General features: G+C 40.1%; 2 protein-coding genes across 5 annotated transcripts; one reads left to right on the top strand and one right to left on the bottom strand.

Annotated features, from left to right (window-relative positions):
• Window positions 1-1,241: 1,241 nt before the first annotated feature.
• LOC122547220 (cobalamin trafficking protein CblD-like) lies at window positions 1,242-10,310 on the bottom strand. 4 transcript variants are annotated; one of them, XM_043685854.1, is made up of 5 exons: window positions 10,117-10,310; window positions 5,768-5,806; window positions 4,711-4,843; window positions 2,528-2,575; window positions 1,242-1,513 (listed from the first exon to the last, which is right to left on the bottom strand). In XM_043685854.1, exons 1-5 carry the CDS (start codon window positions 10,147-10,149, stop codon window positions 1,257-1,259), a joined length of 510 nt encoding a protein of 169 aa, XP_043541789.1. In that variant the 5' UTR covers window positions 10,150-10,310; the 3' UTR covers window positions 1,242-1,256. The 4 variants fall into 4 exon arrangements, with proteins under 4 accessions (XP_043541789.1, XP_043541791.1, XP_043541792.1 ...); XM_043685856.1 differs by lacking the exon at window positions 10,117-10,310 and adding an exon at window positions 9,897-10,065; XM_043685857.1 differs by lacking the exon at window positions 10,117-10,310 and adding an exon at window positions 9,982-10,043.
• Window positions 10,311-10,377: 67 nt separating this feature from the next.
• On the top strand, window positions 10,378-23,089 carry LOC122547222 (spermatogenesis-associated protein 24-like). The gene is made up of 4 exons (XM_043685858.1): window positions 10,378-10,517; window positions 17,502-17,567; window positions 18,960-19,090; window positions 21,285-23,089. The coding sequence occupies exons 1-4, from the start codon at window positions 10,425-10,427 to the stop codon at window positions 21,361-21,363; spliced, it is 369 nt and encodes a 122-aa protein (XP_043541793.1). The 5' UTR covers window positions 10,378-10,424; the 3' UTR covers window positions 21,364-23,089.
• The last annotated feature ends 882 nt before the right edge of the window (window positions 23,090-23,971 follow it).

The raw sequence follows: 23,971 nt of genomic DNA, 5'->3' as shown, positions 1-23,971 counted from the left end.
TCAGTAAAGTAAGAGGATGGGTCTGGGTGGGTTGCTCTTCGGAGGGTCAGTATGGACTTGTTGGGCCGAAGGGTCTGTTTCCACACTATAGGGAATCTAATCTAATCTATGTTCAAACGTAATAAGATTTGGACAATATCCAGGCTTTGGCTGACAAGTAGCTAATAACATTAACGCCACACAAATGCCAGACAATGCCCACCACTAATAAAGAGATAATTTAACCAGAGTCTGTTGACAGTTAATGGTGTTATCATCACTGAATCCCCAACTATCAACATTTATTGACCATAAACTCAACTCGACTCACTACATAAACAATGGTTGCAAGAACAGGTCAAATGCAAGGAATACTGTGGCAAGTAATTCACCTCCTGACTCCCAAAGCCTATCCATCATCTACAAGGATCAAGTCAGGAGTGCTTTGGAATACTCCCCACTTGCCTAGATGGGTGGAGTTTCAACAACACAAAACAAAAATTTGACGCCACCAAGGATAAAGCCACCCACTTGACTGGCACATCTACTCTTTGCACCATCAACATTCAGTAGCAGCAGTGCATACTATCTACATTACGCACTGTAGAAATTCACCGAAGAGCTTAAGACAGCACCTTCCAAACCCATGAGCATTTCCATCTAGATGGACAAGGCAGCAGATACATGGGAACACCATCATCTTCAAGCTTCCCTCCAAGTCAATCACCCTGACTTGGAAGTACAGAACAGAATAGAAATTTATCACATGTACTTTTACATGAAAATACAGTGAAAGATTTTGAGTCACCACACCACAGCACCTACAGCAATGAGAAGTCATACATAATGAAAGTTTAACACAATTCAATTCCTGAGCTCGTTGGGGGATAAGGCGATTAAGTAACGATGGAATACCCTGAAGATCACCATCATTCCTTCAGTGTCCCATGTTCAAAATTCTGGAATTCCCTCACGAACGGCATTATGAGTCAACCCACAGCAGGTGGTCTGCAGAGGTTCCGGAAGGCAGCTCACCACCACCTTCTCAAGGGCAACCAGGGACAGGCAATAAATACTGGCCACTCAGTGATGCCCACATACCACGGTGGTAAAAGAAATTGGTCACCAGTTTCAGAAAAGGAACGAAATCTCATGATAATTGCTTGATATACCTTGAGCTTTGATCACACATTTCATCACAAGTTAGTATGAAACAGAAAACAAATAGCAAAAAATTTAAAATTATTAGTCACAGGAAGTTGACAATTTGCTATCATTTACAGCCAATAATTTAATAAAATGTTGTATCGTCTTGCCTGAAATTCATTGACAAACTGTGCAAGAATGAATTCGTGCTTCTCAGTCATTAACGGCTCAGTTAGCAGATCTGGAAGTGTTCTGTTTGTTGAGATTTTCTTCTGGTTAGCAATGCCATTAATATGGGAATCAAACCCTATGTTACCCGGCAGCTGAAACCGCTGATCCTGAGGTCCAAATGGTCCCATCTTTTCATCAGGCCATATAGTTCGTAAACCTTGCAATAAAAGCATAAATGAAAGATATTTATTTAAACTTAGAACTTTAATTTTTAACACAAAATGGGGTAAGTAAAAAAGAAACAAAAACAATTTATGAAAAAAGGTTCAAATCAGAGGCTTTAAAATGTTATTAATATTTATTTACAGACTTATTTTTGTTGGCACTGGTTACTTATTTATTCATAAATAGTATTTAAATATATATTAAGCAAATCAGAAGCAAATTAAGAAGCAGATTGTGAAGGATTTTTGATTGTGGTGCTTCCTCAGTTGCTGAATAGAATTAATGTTTGTTAAGTAAGCAACTGATACTCCGTAACCTGTATTATGCAGTTACATGTGAGAGACAGTTTCAATTAAATGAACGTATGCGCCTCAAATGGTGTTATCATTGTACATGTTGCAAATTAGCAATTTCTGTTAGACGTGGATTAACGGTCAATTAATTCAAATATAAAGCAATGGCCGAAGTCCATCTGGATTGCTACATTTTATTTTGATTCTATGACTGCTGGAAGACTATTAACTGGCTTTGAAACCACATAACTTGAATTCTTGAGCCCTAGAGTCACATTATGTGAAGAAAAGTAACAAAGAAAACGAACTATTTTGTTTATTAAAAAAGGACACAGCAAAATTACATAACTGACGTTTAAGGTTATGATGGGAATTCACAAGAATTAAGTTGAGAAATTATTCACCATGATGAAGTGTTCAAACAAATGGAAACAAATTACAGTGTGAGCAGGGAGAGCACCAGCACCTGAAGGGTAATAGAGACGTGCAGCAATTGCCAGTGAAGTCTACCAAGTACACTTCCTCATGCAAAGGGTGGGAAACACTGAAAAATTTAAATTAATTCAGCAAATAACCAGATGTATATTTAAAGAGGGAAGGATTTATGGTAAAGTAGATAGCAGCTACTAATTTCCAAAAAAAAATTAATGAACTTTACCAATGTTACATGGATTATTAAATTTGTCTAACTATTTCAAAAATCTGGTTCTCACCTGCCACAACCACCTTATCTTTAGTAAGTTCAGTTCTTCCTGTGTCTCCTTATAATTTAGAATAGAAAGACCCAAAATCATAATGTGCAAGCACAGTTTGCTTTGCAATGAGTGTTTGCACTTAAAAGAATAAACAAAAATATCTTCGAAATAATCTTCCAAATGAGTTTCATCTATCCTAAAAGTAGTAACACAAATGTTAACAATGAGGAAAATTAACATTGTTCAAGAGTAGCTTTATTTGTCATTTCTACCACATATCACTGATACAGTAAAAACGAAACAGTGTTCCTCTATGACCAAGGTGCCACATGAACAGCACAAACTACACGATCTTATGCACTTTGTCACCCTACATATGAAATGCAAAACACGGAAGACAGCACAGTAATTCCTGACGTCAAGACAACAGACAACAGTGGTGTTCAAATTAGTGGAATAAAAGAATGATAATTAATAAAACATTCTTCTAGCAGTGAAGAATTTCAGATGGAATAGAGTCTGATCATACAGTGTTAAGGAACCTGATGGCCTAGGAGAAAAAGCTGTTGCACAGTCTGGCCGAGAGAGACCGAATGCTCCGGTATCATCTGCCAAATGGTAGGAGGGAGAAGAGTTTGAGTGAGGGATGTGCTGAAAAAGAGACATGCTGTCAAAACTTTTTGTCTTGAAAGCATCAGGACAAATGCAAGAGTACTAACTTTCAAGAGAGGTTTACGCCTGAAATGTCGATTCTCTTGCTTCTCAGATGCTGTCTGACTTGTGCTTTTCCATGCTATATTATCTGACCACAGTTTATATTGCAAAAGTTAAAAAAGAAAATGCAGATTTGTTTTTCAAGCAAGGCAACGCCATGGAAAATTTAAGTTATGTTAAGAGTAACAAAAAGATGGGGTACTGGGCTAATGGTCGGATACTTGGTAGTGTGGATGAGCAGAGGGATCTTTCTGTAGTTCCCAGGATTATCCCTACTCCCTTTCTTGAACAAGGGAGTAACATTTGCCACCCTCCAATCATCTGACACCAGTCGAGTGGATAGTGAGGATGCAAAGATCATCGCCAAATTTAGATTTAGATCAGCTATTACAAGGGGGCATAGCTTTAAATTAAGGGGGGGTAGATATAGGACAGATGTTAGGGGTAGGTTCTTCACTCAGCGAGTCGTGAGTTCGTGGAATGCCCTGCCAGTAGCAGTGGTGGACTCTCCCTCATTATGGGCATTTAAGCGGGCATTGGATAGGCATATGGAGGATAGTGGGCTAGTGTAGGTTAGGTGGGCTTGGATCGGCGCAACATCGAGGGCCGAAGGGCCTGTACTGCGCTGTATTCTTTTATGTTCTATGTTCTAAGTTCTGGCAAGTAATGCCAAATCTTTTGTTAAATTCCAAAAAAGCCAAATTGAATCTCCTTGGCTGAGGTGTTGCAATAGGGAATATTTACCTGAAATCAGGAATTGCTGGAAAAACTTAAGCGATCAGGCAACATTCATGGAGTGAGTACAGAGTTAATGTTTTGAGTTTCATGACTCTTCTTCAGAATGAAGACGGGTCATGGACCACAAAGTTTAACTCTGCTTTCTCTCCACAGATGCTGCCTGACCGAGTTTTTCCAGCAAATTTTAATTTTGAAACTGTTATACAGGTCTAACAATTAAAAAAAAAACTTGCTTTAAAAGAAGTCTGTGCAGTCATTACCACCACCAGCACTGCATATGGAAATTGGATGAGCAATTGATAGGTCCAATCCACAACTACACAGTCCTACTCAAAAGCAAATTACAAAAGTAGCTAAGTTCGACTTGCTTAAAAGAATAATGAACTGCCTACTGGTGTATTTGATAGGATCAGTCCTCATGGTTTACTGTGCTGACAGATGTACAGACTGCTTGACAGAGAGTTGATGTCACTCTATGCCCCATCTTATTTGTGATTGTTTCTGCCAAATGAATTGGCCAAATGATTAAATGAGTTGCTACAATCAAACAAACAATCAATTCTGGGCAAGCTTTTCACAAATACAATGAGATAAAACAAGGTAAACTTTTGTTCTCTTTGGGAAAAAAAAAGTATTCTTACATCTGTCCTGATGGTGGAAGATAAAAGGCTTCAACAAAATGTCTCTTTCTTTCAGCAACATTCAAAGTTCTATGTTACCAAGTGATGAGTGAGGAAAATTGCTCCTACCTTGATCAGGTGGTATAACTGCAATATAAGGCTCATCAGACCCTGTGGAATATGTTCTAAAGGTTGCAATCCTTCTAACCAATGCATGAACACCTGGCAAGTAAGTCACGAGCCTGGCCTTGGTGCAGAGTGCCTGTTTGAGTGGGTCACAAAAGGGGAAAAAAAAAGTAAATTAGAACATAAATTTTCAAAATATTAGTACATGCTGCACCAGCCAATTATTACAGCACTGACAAATGCCTTAGAACTAACTTAGAGGTAAACACTTCAGTTTGAGAAACAAATGTACTACATTTGAAGGCAAGAGAGACAATTTTGACCTTCAGGCCCTCCTTGATCCACGTCTGGACCGTCTAGCAAGTCAATGATATGCTTCCAGTGCAGTGTGTTTCAGACTGCTCTTTCAAGGAAAAAGGGAAATAAGAAAAGGAAGGAAAAATAAAAGACAAAAAGAGGCACTAACACAGTCACCAAGTTTATTAAATAGGGACCAAGCATGGGAGAAAAATGTCATGCAGTGCCAAATAAAAAAGTGTCAATAAGCTAAAGAAGAAAGAAAACATACAACAGGAAAACAAAATTAGGGACCAAGGAAAGTGAGATAAAAGCTAAGAAACAAAGCTTAAAAAGTCTTTAAGAAATGCTTACAAATGGTGAAATAAGTGACTAAGTAAATTGCACACTGTCTTCAATCACTGGGATGTAGTCTCCAGTCTTCTGGTGACTTTAAAAATCCAACATATAACACTCAGTCAATCTCAAGTGCCTAGTAGGCAAGGATCTACAACACAAACTTCTTCCAGTTCAGCATTTATGAGCAATTTTGTAGAAGCCCCATGACAGCATGGATGCAGTTAAGGCTTTATTGACGTAATGAGCATTCTCTGATGCCATTCTCCAGCTCTAACACCCACTGAAGAAATGCACACAAGATTAATATAGACATACTTTTGCCTCCAATGAAAAGTTCCTTTCCTCTAGCAGATTAACTTTAGTATCTATTCACAGTTTTGCTGTTCATGAAAGAAGAATAAGATAAAAATAATCCAAACCGTACCTTAGCCATTTTGCTTGGCTTCTGCACCCAGCACCTGTCCTGCAGAACAGAAAACAAATGATTACCAGGAATTCAATTATATTAAAATATTCCACAATTAGCTTTGACAATATGGATCAAAGCAGCTAAAAGCACCATTACTTTAATTCAGCCATTCAAATTTTCTCTGTTTCACCTTTAACCTCACCCCTAAAAAATGATCAACTACAAACCTAAAAGCTTTCAGTATATATGTCACCATATTAGATTAGATTCTCTACAGTGTGGAAACAGGCCCTTCTGCCCAACAAGTCCACACTAACCCTCCGAAGAGTAGCCCACCCAGACCCATTTCCCTCTGTCTAATGCACCTAACACTACAAGCAATTTAGCATGGCCAATTCACCTGACCTGCACATTTTCGGACTGTGGGAGGAAACCGGAGCACCCGGAGGAAACCCACACAGACACGGGGAGAATGTGCAAACACCACACAGACAGAGGGTCACCAGAGGTTGGAGTCAAACCTGGGATCCTGGTGCTGTGAGGCTGCAGTGCTAACCACTGAGCTACTGTGCCACCCACTTACTTTGATACGTCAAACTGTATCAAGTCGCACCCAAGATATAGTATGGGATAATTTTTAAGATGCAGTAACTAGACTTACTCGCTAAAACTATGATGTGTGTTGCCATAAAGGCAGGCTAATTAATCTGGTAGCTATATCAAACTTATGCTTTAAGAGGTTAAATCTGGATAAACACACAATCTGTTCTAACATAATCTGACAAAATTAATTCCATGGAAAAACTGGAATAAATTGACCTAATGGAGAGAAGTAGCAGTAACTTTCTGCACATCTCAAAATACAAAAACAAAGATTTACTGCTACTTCTTCAGAAGAAGAGTTAAATATTAACTAACGTGCCTTTTTACTTTCAGCGCTATGTAAACAGTGTAGAGATTAGTGACAACAGCTCCATTTGCACTGTAGAAAGCAAGGATCAATTGAAAAAACAACTCAATGAATATCTGTGAAGGCAATCTACAATGACAATTTATTTTTACCTTCTGGGGAAGATTCTTTCTAGTCTAATGAGGAAAACTGTCATTTGTAAGCGAAATACTTCCACAAGACAGTATTTATATGAAAGAGAGCAGGGAGTATTCAAATATTAGGTTCAGGCAAAGCATACCCTTTCACATTATACAGACAAACGACGACAGGGTCGCTTGCCCATTAGAGAGACAACTGGTGGGGAGTTTAACCTGAAAGTTATCACACCTCAAATGACGGGAAAGGTTGAAAATGATGGAACTTGATAGTGACCTCAGCCTGTGCAGTAATTGAACTTCTGTTGGTGGCACTCTATATTGTAAGCCAACAATCAAGCCAGCTGAGCTAACTGATCCCCATGAAGTTCAGCAACATTTTTTAAAAGAAGAATACCAGTTTGAAAAAAAAACCAATTCAGTTTGACAAAATATAGTGATACATATTGAAGTGTAAAAGAATTGCAGAAACTTCTATTAGTCAAGTTTGTTGGAATCTCCCAAACAATTCAAGTTTGGTTTTTATCCATCCCATCAATACCTTATGCTAGAAATTAAATAATTACAAAACATAAAAATATCTTGGGAGAGAGCGAAGGGAAAAGAATGATAACTCATTTCTGATAGAAAAATTCTAAATCTGATAATCATTTTTCTCAACTATTGAAAAGATACCATCCCCTTCCACCTTCTGAAGGTAACAAAAGTACTGTCACATCACTCCTTTGACGACCAGAAACAATATAGCCTTAAATAATATCACAGATGACATTTGGAAAGCAAATGCCTTGATTGAGTGGCTCAAGTTAGCAAACCTGCTCAGCATTTAAAATACAAAAAAAAAGGTGTTTTTATACCGATTTGGTTTTCGAAAGTCACTTCACAAAATCACAAGTCACTTTTCAACTAAAACTTGGAGATTTTGAAGCCAACATTCCAAGTATGTGTCAGTGCTGCTTACAGAAGAGGGCAGTACTTTGCCTCAGTTTCTCATTATTTTAGATTCAGTGCAACACTAACATGATAATACTCTTCAGTTGTAGACCTGATCCTAAACGCACTACATTTTTCCACTTTTAAAAAAAATCTGGCTTCATCCTCTAGCTGCCAAAGCAGCTGCTAAAAACACAGCTAGCTGATCAATAATTCAGGGCATGGCTAATTTAATCAAATATTCAGGGTGAGTGTTCCACAGGAGTGTGGAGATGGTGAGAGGGAGCAATCACCTTGGGGACTGGAATTCAAAAAAGTGAAACCATATGTCCAGCTTTAGTGGATATCCCTCCCTAAATTCTACATACTACTGACAATTGGAAAATGGTAGCCTTCACGTCGTCCACTATTAAGTTAGAAATAACAATTGCCATCAAACTGGTGATTGAACAATGATCCTGGTCTTCCGATCAGCAACTCAAACTTCCATTACCTCATACTTCCGGCTCAGCAACATGTCCAACAGGTCTGGAACAAGAATCATCCAACATGATTGCAAATATCTCAAAATGTTCACACAACATAATACTGATATTGTCATACTCAAAGAAATATATGTCTGTAATGATGAACAGACCAGCTGAAGCCAATAGGGCTAATCTCACAAACTGCATGACAGCAGAAAGCTATTCTTCAACCCACATAACAAACAACTTTCCAATCAGTTCATTGATAAAGTGATTACAATGCAAAATTTACTATCATTTCCATAGTTCGAAATATTAACCTGTTCCAAACAGACTAGAAAATACTTTCAATCTTTTCCAACAGTCAACATCACCCAAAACACAAAAAAAATGGCTTTAACACCCTAATGATTCTGCTGAAATAAATCCCATGGTAGAATGCAACCAAAGTTATAGAATCAATGTGGTCATTGGTCTGTTGGCTTCTTTAACTTGGTTGCCCAAGAAGCATCTCCAAAGTTGGTAGGAAGAATGGACAAAGAAGTCACAGATTCTGCTCCAGCAGAACAGTAAGACAGCTATGATCATTCAACAATAACACCAAGTGAAAGATCTATTGTTTGCAAAGAACAATCCCTCTACAAAGAAGCCACTACAATTACAATTAATTAAAAAAATAGAGATTAGTCTCAATGAAGAAAGTGCATCTCCTCAGCTTGCAAAACTAGTACATCAGTACCATGGAATCTGGATGCATCTTAAAAAATATTTGGACCATGAATGCCATTGTCAAACTGAAACCAGGCAATTTAATCAACTTCCTGAGAATTATAGTCTGGTATCACTCCTGCATCGATCCAAACCCCTGTCATAAACCGCAATGAAAAATCAGCATAGCTGCTGAGTCAAAACAAAGGGCCATCACAAGGGAGAGAGACATAGTATCTGGGGAACTGATTGGCTGGGGGGGGGGTGAATGGGAGGCACAGAGCCCAGGGGTCTATGGAATGGCCATTCAGCCCATCTTGCCCATACTGCTCTTCAAGAAAGAAGCTGGTTCGAGCACTGACCATTTGAATGTTCAAACTGCAGTTGTTGTTGCGTCACCATACTCTTACCAGACAATAAGGGCTGCTCTCTCATGTGTGTGTGAGAGAGAAAGAAACGACTGGAAAGATTTACAAGGATGTTGCCAGGGTTGGAGGATCTGAGCTACAAGGGGAGGCTGAACATGCTGGGTCTGTTTTCCCTGGAGCGTTGGAGGCTAAGGGGTGACCTTATAGAGGTTTACAAAATTATGAGGGGCATTTGGATTGGTATATGAATAGGAAGGGTTTGGAGAGATATGGGCCGGGTGCTGGCAGGTGGGACTAGATTGGGCTGGGATACCTGGGCGGCATGGACCGAAGGGTCTGTTTCCATGCTGTACATCTCTATGACTGGTGGTGATTTAACCTGAGGGCCACCAGATCTACCTGGTGAGGGAAGGGATTGAGAAGGAGAGTCCTTCACGGTAACCTCAAACCAGTGATGGGAATTAAACCCACACTGTTGACCGCTCTGTAAACCAGAGATCCAGCCAACTGAGCTAACCCATGCTCCACCACCAGATCAACATGAGAGGTCACAGTGAGAGAGACCTACAGATCCAAACTGGCTCAGGCCTATCTACTCAGCAGCTACCGGGATCCACTCACATTTACAGCTTTATTGTCCGACGGTGAAGCTCACGATGCGGGGCTGGGTCGGGAGACAATGCTGCCTCCTCTAGCTCAAACTCACAGGAACACTGTATCACCTCCTCCTCGGAGGGTCTCCTTCCGTCTCTGGCCAACGGGCTAAAGTCCGCGTGCGCGTGCGCGTGACGTCACCACCCCGTCACCTGTAACCATGGCACTCCATAACAACGGGGCCTACCTGAGCCTCCCGGACCTTACTCCCACAGCTCATCTTGATATCACGACGGTTCTCTCACGCATTTCTATTTCTTGAACAAAATATGACAAACTCTATTCACTTCCCTCCCTCCGAATCCAAAGTCCGTAAAAAGGACTCTGGCGCCAGGTACAAAGCGAACATGAACTTCTCACACCATCCCCGCCAAACTGTTGAAACTCGTTATCAGACTAGCTCTTCCTGAGCTTCGCGGCAATTGGCTATTTCTGCGGACACCGCGGTTGAAGCAGCTTCGTGATTGGTCGATCCCCCCCCCCCATACAGAAAACATGGCGGAGGGGGAGACATACTGTGTTGTTTATCAGCAGCTGCGGGATGTTATCATCGAGCAGCAACGCAAGATATGTGCCTTCGAGGAGCTGGTGAGCAGTGGCCGTCTGTTCGGTTTGTGGAAGTCACAGGCGACTTGAAACCTTTGTGATTCCCAAGAGCTGGTGCCAGGCGGCACGTTGGCACAGTGGTTAGCACTGCTGCCTCACAGCGCTAGAGACCCGGGTTCAATTCCCAACTCAGGCGTTTGCACATTCTCCCCGTGTCTGTGTGGGCCTCCTCCGGGAGCTCCAGTTTCCTCCCACAGTCACAAAGATGTGCAGGTCAGGTGAATGGCCATGCTAAATTACTTGAATTAGGGGTATGGGTGGGTTGTGCTTCGGCGGGTCGGTGTGGACTTGTTGGGCCGAAGGGCCTGTTTCCACACTGTAAGTAATCTAATCTAAAAAAAGACCTAGGATCTGGATTAGTGGTGCTGGAAGAGCACAGCATTTCAGGAGCTTTGAAATCGACAAGGAGCTTCGAATAAAGGCAGTGAGCCTGGAGCGTGGAGAGATAAGCTGGTGGAGGTGGGGAGAAAGTAGCATAGAGTACAGTGGGGGAGGGGGATGAAGGTCCAGACAACTTGTCCTACCTGCCTATCTCCTTTTCCACCTGATAAAGGGCTTTTGCCCGAAACGTTGATTTCGAAGCTCCTTGGATGCTGCCTGAACTGCTGTGCTCTTCCAGCACCACTAATCCAGAATCTGGTTTCCAGTCATTGTTTTTACCTATAAGACCTAGGAGCAGACATAGGCCATTCAGCCCATCCAGTCTGCTCTGTTGTTTAATTAAATTGTGATTGGTCTAATCATCCTCAACTTCGCTTTCCTGTATAAACCTTGATTTCCTTTTTTAGCTCGCTGGTTGGCCTTAGGTCTCTCTAGCTAGGACAGCATTTATTGTCCATGACTAATGTAACTTCCCCTCGCCCCCTCCACATAAAAAAAGAGAGATTATGACAGGTCGATTAGCCTGACCCCAGTTGATAAGTCCTGAAGAAGGGATTATGCCCGAAACGTCGATTCTCCTGTTCCTTTGATGCTGCCTGACCTGCTGCGCTTTTCCAGCAACACGTTTTTAAGCTCTGATCCCCAGCATCTGCAGTGCTCACTTTCTCCCAGTTGATGGTTAGGTTTTGGAGTCCATTGTGAAGGATGAGATTTCTGAATGCTTGGGAGTGCATGGTAAAATAAGGCAAAGTCAACATAATTTCATCGAGGGGAGCTCATGCCTGACAAATCTGTTAGAATTCTTTGAGAAGGTAATGATCAGGTTAGACCAAGGAGAGCCAATGGATGCTATCTACCTGGACTTCTGGAAGACCTTTGATGAGGTGCCACACAGGAGGCTGCTGGGTGGGATAAGAGTCCATGGTGTTATAGGCCATATTCTAGCATGGATACAAGCCTGGCTGTTTGGCAGAAAGTGGAAAGTGGGGATAAAAGGGCCCCTCTCAGGATGGAAAGCTTTGACTACTGGTGTTACACAAAGTTAAAAATTACACAACACCAGGTTATAGTCCAACAGGTTTAATTGGAAGCACACTAGCTTTCGGAGCGACGCTCCTTCATCAGGTGGTTGTGTTACACAAGGGTACGTGTTGGGACCGCAACTTTTCACTTCATACATTAATGGTCTGAATGAAGGAACTGAAGGCATTCTGGCTAAGTTTGCAGATAGTACAAAGGTAAGTGGAGGGGCATGTACTATTGAAGAAGCAAGGAGACTGCAAAAAGATTTGGACTGGTTAGGGAAATGGGCAAAGTAGTGGTACATGAAACACAATGTGGGAAGTGTGAGGTCATGCGCTTTGGTTGGAAGAATAGAGGCATGGACTATTTTAGCAGTGGAGAGAAAATTCAGAAATCTGAAGTGCAAAGAGACTTGGGAGGCCTAGTCCAGATTTTTCTTAAGGGAAACTTGGAGGTTGAGTCGGTAGTTAGGAAGGCAAATATAATGTTGTCATTCATCTCGAGAGGACTGAAATATAAAAGCAGAGATGTACTTCTGAGGCTTTACAAAGCTCTGGTGAGATCACATTTCGAGTATTGTGAGTAATTTTGGGCCCCATACCTCAAGGATGTATCCATACTGGAGCAGGTCCAGAGGAGGTTCACAAGAATGATCCAGGAATGAGATGCTTAACGTATGGAGAATGTTTGTAGACTCTAGATTAGATTAGATTCCCTACAATGTGGAAACAGGCCCTTCGGCCCAACAAGTCCACACCGACCCTCCAAAGACCCACCCACCCAGACCCATTCCCCTACACCTAACACTACGGGCAATTTAGCATGGTCAATTCACCGAACCTGCACATCTTTGGATTGTGGGAGGAAACGGGAGCACCCGGAGGAAACCCACGCAGACATGGGGAGAATGTAACTTGGTCTATACTCAATGGAGTTTAGAAGGATGAGGGTGGATCTGATTGAAACTTTCAGAATATTGAACAGCCTTGACAGAGTGGATGTTGGGAAGATGGTTCCATTGGCAGGAGAGACTAGGACAAGAGCAGCATCGAGCATACCTAAAAATGAGGTATCAACTTGGTGATGTTACCAAACAGGACTACCTGCACATCAGACAGCATAAACAGCAAACGTTAGAGCTGAGTGATTCCCACAATCAACAAATCAGATCTAAGCTCTGCAGTCCTGCCACATCCAGTCGTGAATGGTGGTGAACAATTAACTCACTGGAAGAGGAGGTTCCATAAATATCCCCATCCTCAATAATGGAAAAGCTCAACAGTTCAGTACAAAACATAAGGTTGAAGAATTTGCAGCAATCTTCAGCCAGAAGTACCAAATGTATGATCCATCTCAGCCTCCTCCAGTAGTCCCAACTATTACAGATACCATATTTCAGCCAATTTGATTCAGTACACATAATATCAAAAACGGTTGGAGGCACTAGATACTGCAAAGGTTATGTGACCTGACAACATTCCTGCAATGGTGCTGAAGAAGTACTCCAGAACTTGACACTCCCTCAGCCAATCTATGATCTGCTTCTACTGCATGCAAAACAAAACTTTTCATTGTACCTAGGTACATGTAACAATAATAACTGAAATCAATTAAAAAAACTGGCATCTACCTGACTGTGGAAAATTGCCCAATGCACAAAAGGCAGGTCAAATTCAACTTGGCCAATTGCTGCCTCATCAGTCTACTCTCAATCATTGGAAAGTGTCATCAATGGTGCTATCAAGCAGCGCCTGCTCAGCAACAACCAGTGATACCCAGTTTGAGTTCTGTCAGGACCACTCAGCTCCTGCCCTTATTGCAATGTTAGTTCAAACATGGACAGAACTGAAGTGAGGTGATAGTGACAGCCCTTGATATCATGGCTACATTCGACTGAGTGTGGCATCTAGGAGCCCGAGCAAAATTGGATTCAGCGGGTATAATGGAGTCATATCTGGTATGTAGAAAATGGTTGTGGTTCTTGGAGCTTAGTGATCTCAGCTCCAGGACATCTTGCAGGAATTCCAGTGTCCTAGGCCCAATCATCTTCAGCTCCTTCATCAATGACTTTCCCTCCATCATAAGGTCAGAAATGGGCATGTTCGCTGATGACTGTGCCATGTTCGGCATCAATCATGGCTCCTCATACTGCAGCAATCTATGTTCGAATGCAGCAAGATCTGGACAATATCCAGGCTTGGGCTGAGAAGTGGCAAGTAACATTCATACCACATAAATGCCAGGCAATGACAACCTCCAATAAGAAACAATCTAACCATAACCCCTTTCCATTCATGATGTTACCATCAGTGAATCCCCCATGATCACTAACCACCTGGGGTTACCATTAACCAGAAGCTCTACTGGATTCATCACATAAACACGGTGACTACAAAATCAGGTCGGGGTGAGGAATACTGCGGCAAGTAACTCACCTCTTCACTCCCCAATCATCTGCAAGGTGGAAGTCAAGAGTGTGATGAAACCACACCTCACTTGCCTGGATAAGTGCAGCTCCAACAGCAGCTAAGAAACTTGACACAATCCATGATTAAGCAGCCCACTTGATTGGCACCATGTCCACAAGCATGCATTCCTTTCACCACCAATGCTCAGTAGCAGCAGTGTGTACTATCTGCAAGATGCACTGCAGGAATTCACCAGAGGTCCTTTCTATATATACATGTATTCACATACAGGGCTCTGTTGGCCAAAACAAGTCTTTTTCAACTAAATCAAAGTTTGGGGTTAACTATTCTTTGATGCTTTCTCGATGAACAAGATATTGTTCATCAGGTTAAAAATCACACAACACCAGGTTATAGTCCAACAGATTTAATTGGAAACACTAGCTTTCTGAGCGCTGCTCCTTCTTAAACCTGTTGGACTATAACCTGGTGTTGTGTGATTTTTAACTTTGTACGCCCCAGTCCAACACCGGCATCTCCAAATCATTGTTCAATCAGAATCCACTTGCCAACATATTAGTACTGTCTTCGTATGTAATACACATTATCTTCCCCTTTGAAATTTAGTATTACAATTTTGTCCCTATGATCACAAAATGAAAAGCTTCAGCACCATGTCTGTATTCCAACAATATGCAAATTCACATCTACAGTGCAACTATTTTAAGGTTACGCTTTCTATCCATACCTTTAAACTGTTGTAAATTTCCTTTCTCAATCAGAATCTTCCTATTTAAACTTATCATGCTGTAATTATACTGTCCTTGTTTGCCAGCACTGGTGGTCATTTTATATTTGAAATATGTAAATTAAAGGTTTATCATGGAAGATTAATAGAATGTGGTTTGAGTGGCAATAAACTTGCTGAATCTTTACCTCAACTCTGAGCCTGTGCCATAGTAGTGGTTTTCTTGCTCTTTGTTAGATGTTTATTTAGAGTATGAGGAAACAAAGTCCTGGGCTAAAACCTAAATATAGTTGTAGCTCAGCTAAATTTACGCCATGAAGATGGAACTAAATAAGTTAGTGACATGTTTTTCTCTATATTTGTGCATCTTTCTGTTTGTGCATACTTTTTTTTTTGACTGTGGAAATTATCTGATATTTTCCAATCCTTGCACTTGATAATCCTATGTGTGTATATTTTTCTTTGTGTCTCAAGTATGCAGTTTTTTCATGTATCTAACTGGTTGGATGGTGTTTCTAACAAGATAGTTATGACAGCAAATACTTTTGTATGTACCTTTCGATAGAACATCTTGTGGCACAGTGGATTGCAACCCTGCCTCTGAACCAGAATATAGAACATAGAACAATACAGCACAGAACAGGCCCTTAGGCCCACGATGTTATGCCGAGCATTTGTCCTAGCTTAAGCATCTATCCATGTACCTATCCAATTGCCGCTTAAAGGTCACCAATGATTCTGATTCTGACTCTGCCACTCCCACAGGCAGTGCATAACATGCCCCCACCACTCTCTGGGTAAAGAACCTGCCCCTGACATACTCGCATACCTTCCACCCTTCAACTTAAATTTATGTCCCCTTGTAACACTCTGTTGTACCCGGGGGAAAAAGTCTCTGACTGCCTACTGTATCTATTCTCCTGATCATCTTATAAACCTCTATCAAGTCACCCCTTGTCCTGTACAGCTGCAACATCACCTCACGACTCTTGAATTCAATCCCTCTGCTAATGAACGCTAATACACCATAGGCCTTCTTACAAGCTCTATCCACCTGAGTGGCAACTTTCAAAGATCTCTGAACAGAGACCCCAAGATCCCTCTGCTCCTCCACCTTACTAAGAACCCTACCGTTAACCCTGTATTCCGCATTCTTATTTGTCCTTCCAAAATGGACAACCTCACACTTGACAGGGTTGAACTCCATCTGCCACTCCTCAGCCCAGCTCTGCATCATATCTAAGTCCCTTTGCAGCCGACAACAGCCCTCCTCACTATCCACATCTCCACCAATCTTCATATCGTCTGCAAATTTACTGACCCACCCTTCGACTCCCTCTTCCAAGTCATTAATAAAAATTACAAACAGCAGAAGACCCAGAACTGATCCCTGTGGAACTCCACTTGTAACTAGGCTCCAGGCTGAATATTTATCATCTACCACCACTCTCTGACTTCGACCGGTTAGCCAGTTCTCTATCCAACTGGCCAAACTTCCCACTATCCCATGCCTCCTGACTTTCCGCATAAGCCTACCATGGGGAACCTTATCAAATGCCTTACTAGAATCCATGTACACTACATCCACTGCTCTACCCTCATCCACATGCTTGGTCACCTCCTCAAAGAATTCAATAAGACTTGTAAGGCAAGACCTACCCCCTCAAATCCGTGCTGGCTGTCCCTAATCAAGCAGTGTCTTTCCAGATACTCATAAATCCTATGAATATTTGAGTTCAAGTCCTACTATGACTAAGGAAGGTGTGTTAATAATGCAGCCAAACAGGATCAGTGTTAACCTACAAATTCTGCCAACATACAGTAATGACTGCTGGCAAAATCAGGAGAGATTCCTGGTCAGACAAGCGATGGAAAGAATATTGGCACATCTATTGTTGGTACCCATAGCTCCAGACTGTGTCATGAATACAAAAGTGGACATTGCTCCAGTAATTTGGACTCTTGAGTGAACTCTAAGGTCACCACCACACCTTTGGTGTACCTTACAATATCTCTGCCACAGAGAGACAGAGCAATAACAGAAGCTTGGATAAAGCATTAATTTTGATTTGTAATATTTAACAACTTATTGTTAAATATTTTGCCAGCTTATCTTATTTAACTACAGTTGATAATCTGCTGTAATGTGATGCTTTATTACTGTTTTGTTTAGTTAGGTTGCAGTTTTAACAGCATTCAACTACTCTATATTCTGCGTCAAACTCTTGGAGAAGGTATAATGTCAAATTTTTCTTGTTACTGTACAGTCATATTTATTGTTAATGAATTCTCTGTATTGTAGTTCAATTTCTAGACATCAACTTAGCAGCCCAATGATAGGATCAAGAATTCTTTACATATTTGAAACAAAACTGTTTAACACAATATGATGCATTCCACATTTAGGTAAAACAGCGAGAAGAGAAGACAGCATACAGAGAGGAGCTTGAAGCTGTGGTGAAAGAGTTGGAGGTGAGAACTTTGAAGCTTATCGAGGTAATTGTTAACAAAAGATATCTGTATATTTTCAATTTTCAGTATTTAATCATTTTCTACAATACTGCGTATATTTATAACACCTTTGTATATAATCGATCAGACTCTGATTTTTACAAAAATGACTTAATTCACTATATTTAGGCAAATCTTCCAGGCTTGTTTTAAATCTTCACCAATTTCTCCTTTCTAATTTGGGTACAAGCTCCTACCCAGATTCCTGTGAGATAAACCACATGGCTAATCAGTATCCAATCTATTCCCAGATCCTAGCAGACTCATCTATGTGACATTTTAGGAATGCCTCACCCAATTTCCTCTTCATCTTTCTCTATAGTATTGTGAAGTCCTTGAATTTCGTATTCAAGTAGAAATGACGACTAGCTATTCTTTAAACTTTAACTCTAACCTATCCTGCAAACAAAGGGATGGTTCAACAGATACCCTTTTACAGCCTGATACTCTTAATACTTCCTTGAGACTTGGAGGTTGCCAGTCTGTCCACCAGTATTACAGCTATCTTTGACAGTATGAATGTCTTTCATCACCTTCCTAGAACAATCAGGTCTTCCTTTAATCTTTTAACAGCTTCAGGCTTCCTGTCGAGTAATCTTCAGTACAGGTCATCTGACTCGCATCATTTTATCCTAAGTTAAAGGCAGTCCTGAAACTATCTTATAAACCTCATAATTGTAAGACTTTTGAGACTCTTTAAATTCTCTCATTTAACCTGGTAGCTAAGATCCTTCAACCAATGAACTATTATGGTAAATTCAGTGCATCCTTTCAGTGGGTCCTTCATATCTTCTTAAAGTGTGGTGCCCAGATGGACAAAATACTTTTGTTATACCCTAATCAGAGCTTCATAAATATAAATAAAACAAAATTATTTTCCTGCTTTTGCATTCTATCATTGTAAGGTCCAAAGTCTCATATGCTTTGCTCATTATTCTAAGTATGTACTGATCTATGAACATGAACCCCAGATGCCTCTACCCTTGCTCACTCTTTGCAATTTTGCCACTCTATTTCCTATCAAGAGCTCTCCCTATTCTTTTTGCGAAAGTACATCTTCTCACACTTTACTTTATAAAATTCCATCTGCCAGTTATCTGCCCATTCTGCTATCTTAACGGTGTCCTGTTGCGTATAATTGATATTCTTGCAGTGTCCCTGCTGTAATTATTCAGACAAACTAACTGTCACCTTCATTCAACCTGAGCAAAGTTTGCATGTTTCCTCCTATGGTAGAGGACCACCTGCGATTGAAGTATCTGCATCATATTTCAAAGTGCTGAAGTTGTTCTATTCAGATTTGAGACTGCTGCAACTGAGTAATTCTGTTAACTCTGTCATACTTCTTTATAGGATGAAAAACTTGAGCATGCTAAAACTAAAGCATTACTTTCCAAGGAATCTGAAAAACTGCAGTTTGCTCTTGGTGAAATAGAGATTTTAATGAAACAGCTAGATCGGGAAAAGAAGGCCTTTGAAAATGCGTAAGTTTTGCTTCATTTATTTACATAATCTCAGTGACTGTATTTCATGAAGTAATTAATTAGCTCTAAACTGCTTGGGAATATCCTGAGGAACTGGAAGGAATTATATAAATGTAGGTTTGTTCTTTAAACTTTTATGCTACCTTAATATGTTGTGACAATTTTTTGACCTAATTTTACTGCTTTGAAAAGTTTAAAACTGATTATAAAAATGGCTTAATGTTCATATTGTAGGTAGAGCCTTACTAAACCCTTGTGTATTTCAATCCTGTTTTATCTTAAGTACGCAACTGCTATGATAGACCTGAAGATGTGGTGCAACCAGTTTTAAATATGACCTTCATGCTCAGGTCTTTTGCACAGGTTATTTTTGTCTGCTGCTAGCATTCTTAGTTTTAATTTTGAAAGCTATAGTGCAGCCTCCACAGCGCAGCTCGCTCTATTGAAATTTTGCTTGTCATACAATGCTATAAATTGGATTATTGAGATTGTTGCCTGCATAAATGCTTTGTCTGCAAAAACTCAGGATTAGACTAAGAAAGAATAAAGTAAACTACAATTAAAGTATAATTTAAAATGTTGTGGATGGAATTGCAAAAACAGTTGAGGGAGCAGAAGGACTGTGGGGAATGTATTAAGCTACCATAGTGTGTGATTTGTGAAGTAGGATTAATGAAAATTGTTAGGAGATATGTTTGTCGTCATTACGTTAATGACTATCTTGAGTAGTATGTGAGGTAAAATTTCAAAGGATTTAAAGACGACATTAAGTTTTCCTTCTTAGTCATAATTCCTTCTAAGATGCAGTTAATATGGGGAGCTATCTTTACTAACTGCTACCCAAGTGGTTTTACTGAATTGAAATGTTTTTGGGTGGAGGACAAAGCAAAGTTCTGGCAGTGCTAGTTAGCCCTAACGTGATAAGTGGTGGAAAGCGCTGCTGCAGCAATTGCAACATGCTTAATTGCTGGAGAAGGCATCAATGTTATTATTAACTAAATCTCTGGACCATTATGACTCTCTAACTGATTCAAAGTGCGATACTGCACCCTTTTTTTTATTTGAACACATCCGACTAAATATGACAGAGTTGGCATCAAACCTCCCATATTCATTCCTGGCTGATTTTCATCCATTTCTCCCAATTGATACATCTTCAAAACAGGTGTTCGAGTGAAAAAGAATCCCCCCAATGGCCTTTCACAGACGTGCAAAATATATTTTAAGTTACTTAAGAAATGATTTTCATTCAGTTCTTAAACTAAGGTAGACAGGAGAAAATTTACCTCTGAGTCAATGGATGTGAGTTCAAGTCTCATTATAGAGACTTCAACAGGAAAAAGTTTCAAAAAGGTGCTTATCACAGCTTTCTGCCGTTCAAATAGGGATGGACAGCAAATGCTGACCTAGCTAATGACATGCACATCCTATGAGTAAAGAAAAAAATTACATGGCATTAATTTGAATAAAAGTGAAGGAGTTCTTCCCATCATCTTGGTTAGAATGCATCAACAACAAAGAGGCATAATGTCAAAGTAAAAGGCAAGAATGTTAGAGGGGAATGGAGAAAAACCTTATTCACCTAGATGGTGGAGGTGGGGTTGCAGTTCGCACTCTTTAAAAAGTACTTGGATGAGTGCTTGAAATATCATTGAAAGCAATGAGTCTAATGTGGGAAAATGAGACTAGTTTGGGTAATTGTATATTTTTGATCGTCCAGTCTTGGTAGGCTAAAGGATCCCTTCTGTATGATTTTAGGGATTGTATTGGCCTATCAATATTACCAAAACTCTTTATCTAGAATATGAATGGGATATTGTAACTGGATCTTGTTGGAGACCTGCAGTTAGCTATAGGACCATCCTTGCATTCTGTTTTAAGTCTCACACCAAGGTTTGATAGCTGGATTTGCAGGTAGGATATCTGTGTGCTGTCAGAATAATAGATGCATGTAAAGCACTATGTGACCTGATTCCAGGGTTAACAAAGGCGAGTTTTGTTAAAAATTAGTGTTTGTCTCTAATTCTTGAGGATTATAGGAACATACATCACCCCAAATTCACCATAGAGTTCTCCTTCGTTTTTATGGCCATTTATTGGAAAGGTGATGTTAAAATCTTTGTTTACAGTGAACTAAACTGTGATATTGATTATTTTTATTTAAACATGATGTCTGTTTTTATTCTTTGCAAAGATTGGAAAGCATTAAAAATAAAGCATTGAAAGAGTCAACAAAAAATGATAAGTTAATAAGCAAGTGCAATGGTAAGTGATAGTGCTGTTCTAATTATTCTAAATATGTGTGTATATTTTACGTGGAATTTGTAACAAGGAACATAGGAATAGTAATTGGCCATTTCGCCCAATGAACCTATCCTTTCTTTCTAGATCATAGCCGATCATGTCATCAATGCCAACGTTCCATGTTAACCTCCATATCCCTTAATGTCATTAGCCTCCAGAAACCTTTTGATTTCCATCTTGAATCTGCTCAATGGTTGCACTTCCACAGCCTTTAGGATAGAAAATTCCAAAGTTTCACCATGCTTTGAGTTAAAAATTCCTCCTTACAGCAGTTTAAATTGGCCTAAACCTTATCCTGAGATCTGATACTTGGTTTTCGAGTCATCAGCCAGGTTGAACATCCCATCTGTTGTCATTGCATTACTCGCTAATGAGAATGTTTGTCGACCTAGAAAGTTCTATGTCACTGGTCATGGGTTGTGTGGGCCCTTGTGTTGCTGATGAGCCTAATCCTTGAACTGCATCTCTGATTGAACATCTGGCAGGTATTTTTGGAAGATAGAATTGGTCCTTGGCCTTGAGATTGCTGGCATTCCTTTCTCTGGCTCCTTTCTTTGCCATATCACCTCCTATCGATGGGTGTTCTAAAAGAATTGTGTCCCTTCATACATGAGTTTCCTCCATGTCTGTTTCCTCCATGAGGGTCTCCCACGAGTTCATATTTATGTTGCATTTCATGAAGGACGTCTTCAGGGGATTTTGAAACACTTCCTTTGTCCTCCTCCATTTGAGTGTCTTCCTGGAACTGGGCCAAAATGATTTATGTTGGCAGTTAGAACTAGGCATTTTAAGCAAGTGGCAGGCACAGAAGAGTTGGTTTTATATGATCATGGCCTCAATGGTGATGCTATTGGCTGCATCAAGGATGTTGTAGTTAGTTCATCTGTCCTCCCACCTGATGCAGAGAGTCCTTTGAGAGTTTTCTAGTTTTCAGTGCTATCCCCCTCAGTCTTCAAACCTTTAGAGAATGTAGACTCAGTTTCCCCAGTCTCTCCACATAAACAAACCTATGATCTGAGGAATCAATTTCCTGAACCTCCACTGTACTTCTTCTATGGCAAGTGTGTCTCATCTTAGATAAGGGAATAGTACAAATGATTGCAAGTGACGTCTCACCAAGGCTCTGTACAACTGCAGCAAGATAGCTTGTGTCCTGAAATCCCCTTGATATGAATGCCAACATCCTATGCTATTCTAAATTCTTGCTGCACCTTTTTAATGATTTGTACGTGAGAACATCCTGATCTGTTTGGAAACTTGCACAGGTGGTCCTTAGATACAAATCCTTTATCTAGATTGTGAACAGTTGTGGACCTCGCACTGACTGTAGTACCCTAATATAAACAGCCTGTCATCCAGAGATTAATCTGGTTATTCCTGCTCTGGTTTCTGTCTATTAACTAGCTCTCAGCCCTCATTAGCATCTTCCCACAATCCCATGTGCTTTATAATTTTATTTACTAAATTTTTGCATGGAAATGATCAAACTCTTTCTGAAAATTTGAATACAACACATAAACAGGATATCCTTTGACTATGTTACAAGTGACATGCTCTAATTCCAATAAATTTGTCAATCGTGATTTTTCTTTATCAGTTGTGACAAAGGTATATAATTTATCAACGTTTTTGGAATTTGGATTTCAAAATAGGAGGATTTAATTTTTAAAAATTAATTGATGGGGTGTCACTGACTCGACCAGCATTTATTGCCCATTCCTAATTGTCCAGAGGGCAGTTAAGACTCAACCACATTGCTGTGGGTCTGGAGGACATGTAGGCCATTCCAGGTAAAGATGGCAGATTTCCTTCCCTAAAGGACATTAGTGAACCAGATAGGATTTTCCTGGCAGTTAGCAATGGCTTCATGTTCGTTGTTAAACTCTTATATCCTGATTATTATTGACTTCAAATTCCATCTTTACCATGGCAAGATTAAAACCCAGGTCTCCAGAACAATACCTGGGTCTCTGGACTAATGGTCCAGCGATACTACCACTAGATCTTTGTCTCCCTAAGTAGTATTGGTTATTTCTGTAAAATGATTTTTTTTAGGAAGCAAGCTGAGGAACATTGGCCTAAATTCAGCATTTATCAAAAAGGTGACTGTAGGCGCTTGCAGTGTTAATGGAAAGATGTTAGTACCACATGTTTAACGTCCTTAAATATTTAAGGCCATTAGCTTTATTTTTAGTTCAGAAGAATCTAGGATTAAGTTTTTAATTTACTTTAAAATTCAGTCTAGAAGCAAGTTTAGTTTCTATTCTAGAATTTCTGGGAACCAGTCACCTCTGCCAAAGTGCCAAAGACTCCAAACCAGGAGAGTTTGGTTAGAAAACTGAGAGTTATTAGAACTGAGAAATTTTAGGATTTTAGATTTTGAAAAGTTAATGTTGACAAACTTGGAAAGGACTCATTGAATTGTCCCCATAGTTCGTGGCAAAATAAAAACTGTAAGAAACTTAAGGAGTTCAAATAATTGTGCAATTTCTCTGGACTGGGCATTTATAATGGATAGTGGGGAGATGCTTTCAAATTTTATTTGCTGTGTGGTTTGAGATATTTTGTACTTATATA

Source organism: Chiloscyllium plagiosum, unplaced genomic scaffold (genome assembly GCF_004010195.1).
Source record: "Chiloscyllium plagiosum isolate BGI_BamShark_2017 unplaced genomic scaffold, ASM401019v2 scaf_2632, whole genome shotgun sequence".
Taxonomy (NCBI): domain Eukaryota; kingdom Metazoa; phylum Chordata; class Chondrichthyes; order Orectolobiformes; family Hemiscylliidae; genus Chiloscyllium; species Chiloscyllium plagiosum.
Note: the sequence above shows the minus strand (reverse complement) of the source record. Positions and strands in the feature narration are given on the sequence as shown.

Bases quoted from the DNA above. Each gene is read 5' to 3' on its own strand.
- LOC122547222 (XM_043685858.1), top strand. From the start codon at position 10,425: ATGGCGGAGGGGGAGACATACTGTGTTGTTTATCAGCAGCTGCGGGAT. The intron at 10,518-17,501 runs GTGAGCAGTGGC...TTCCACATTTAG, and splicing joins TATGTGCCTTCGAGGAGCTG to GTAAAACAGCGAGAAGAGAA. The intron at 17,568-18,959 runs GTGAGAACTTTG...ACTTCTTTATAG, and splicing joins CTGTGGTGAAAGAGTTGGAG to GATGAAAAACTTGAGCATGC.
- LOC122547220 (XM_043685854.1), bottom strand. From the start codon at position 10,149: ATGAGCTGTGGGAGTAAGGTCCGGGAGGCTCAG. The intron at 5,807-10,116 runs GTAGGCCCCGTT...TCTGTTCTGCAG, and splicing joins GTAAGGTCCGGGAGGCTCAG to GACAGGTGCTGGGTGCAGAA. The intron at 2,576-4,710 runs GTAGGAGCAATT...CTAAATTATAAG, and splicing joins AGTTATACCACCTGATCAAG to GAGACACAGGAAGAACTGAA.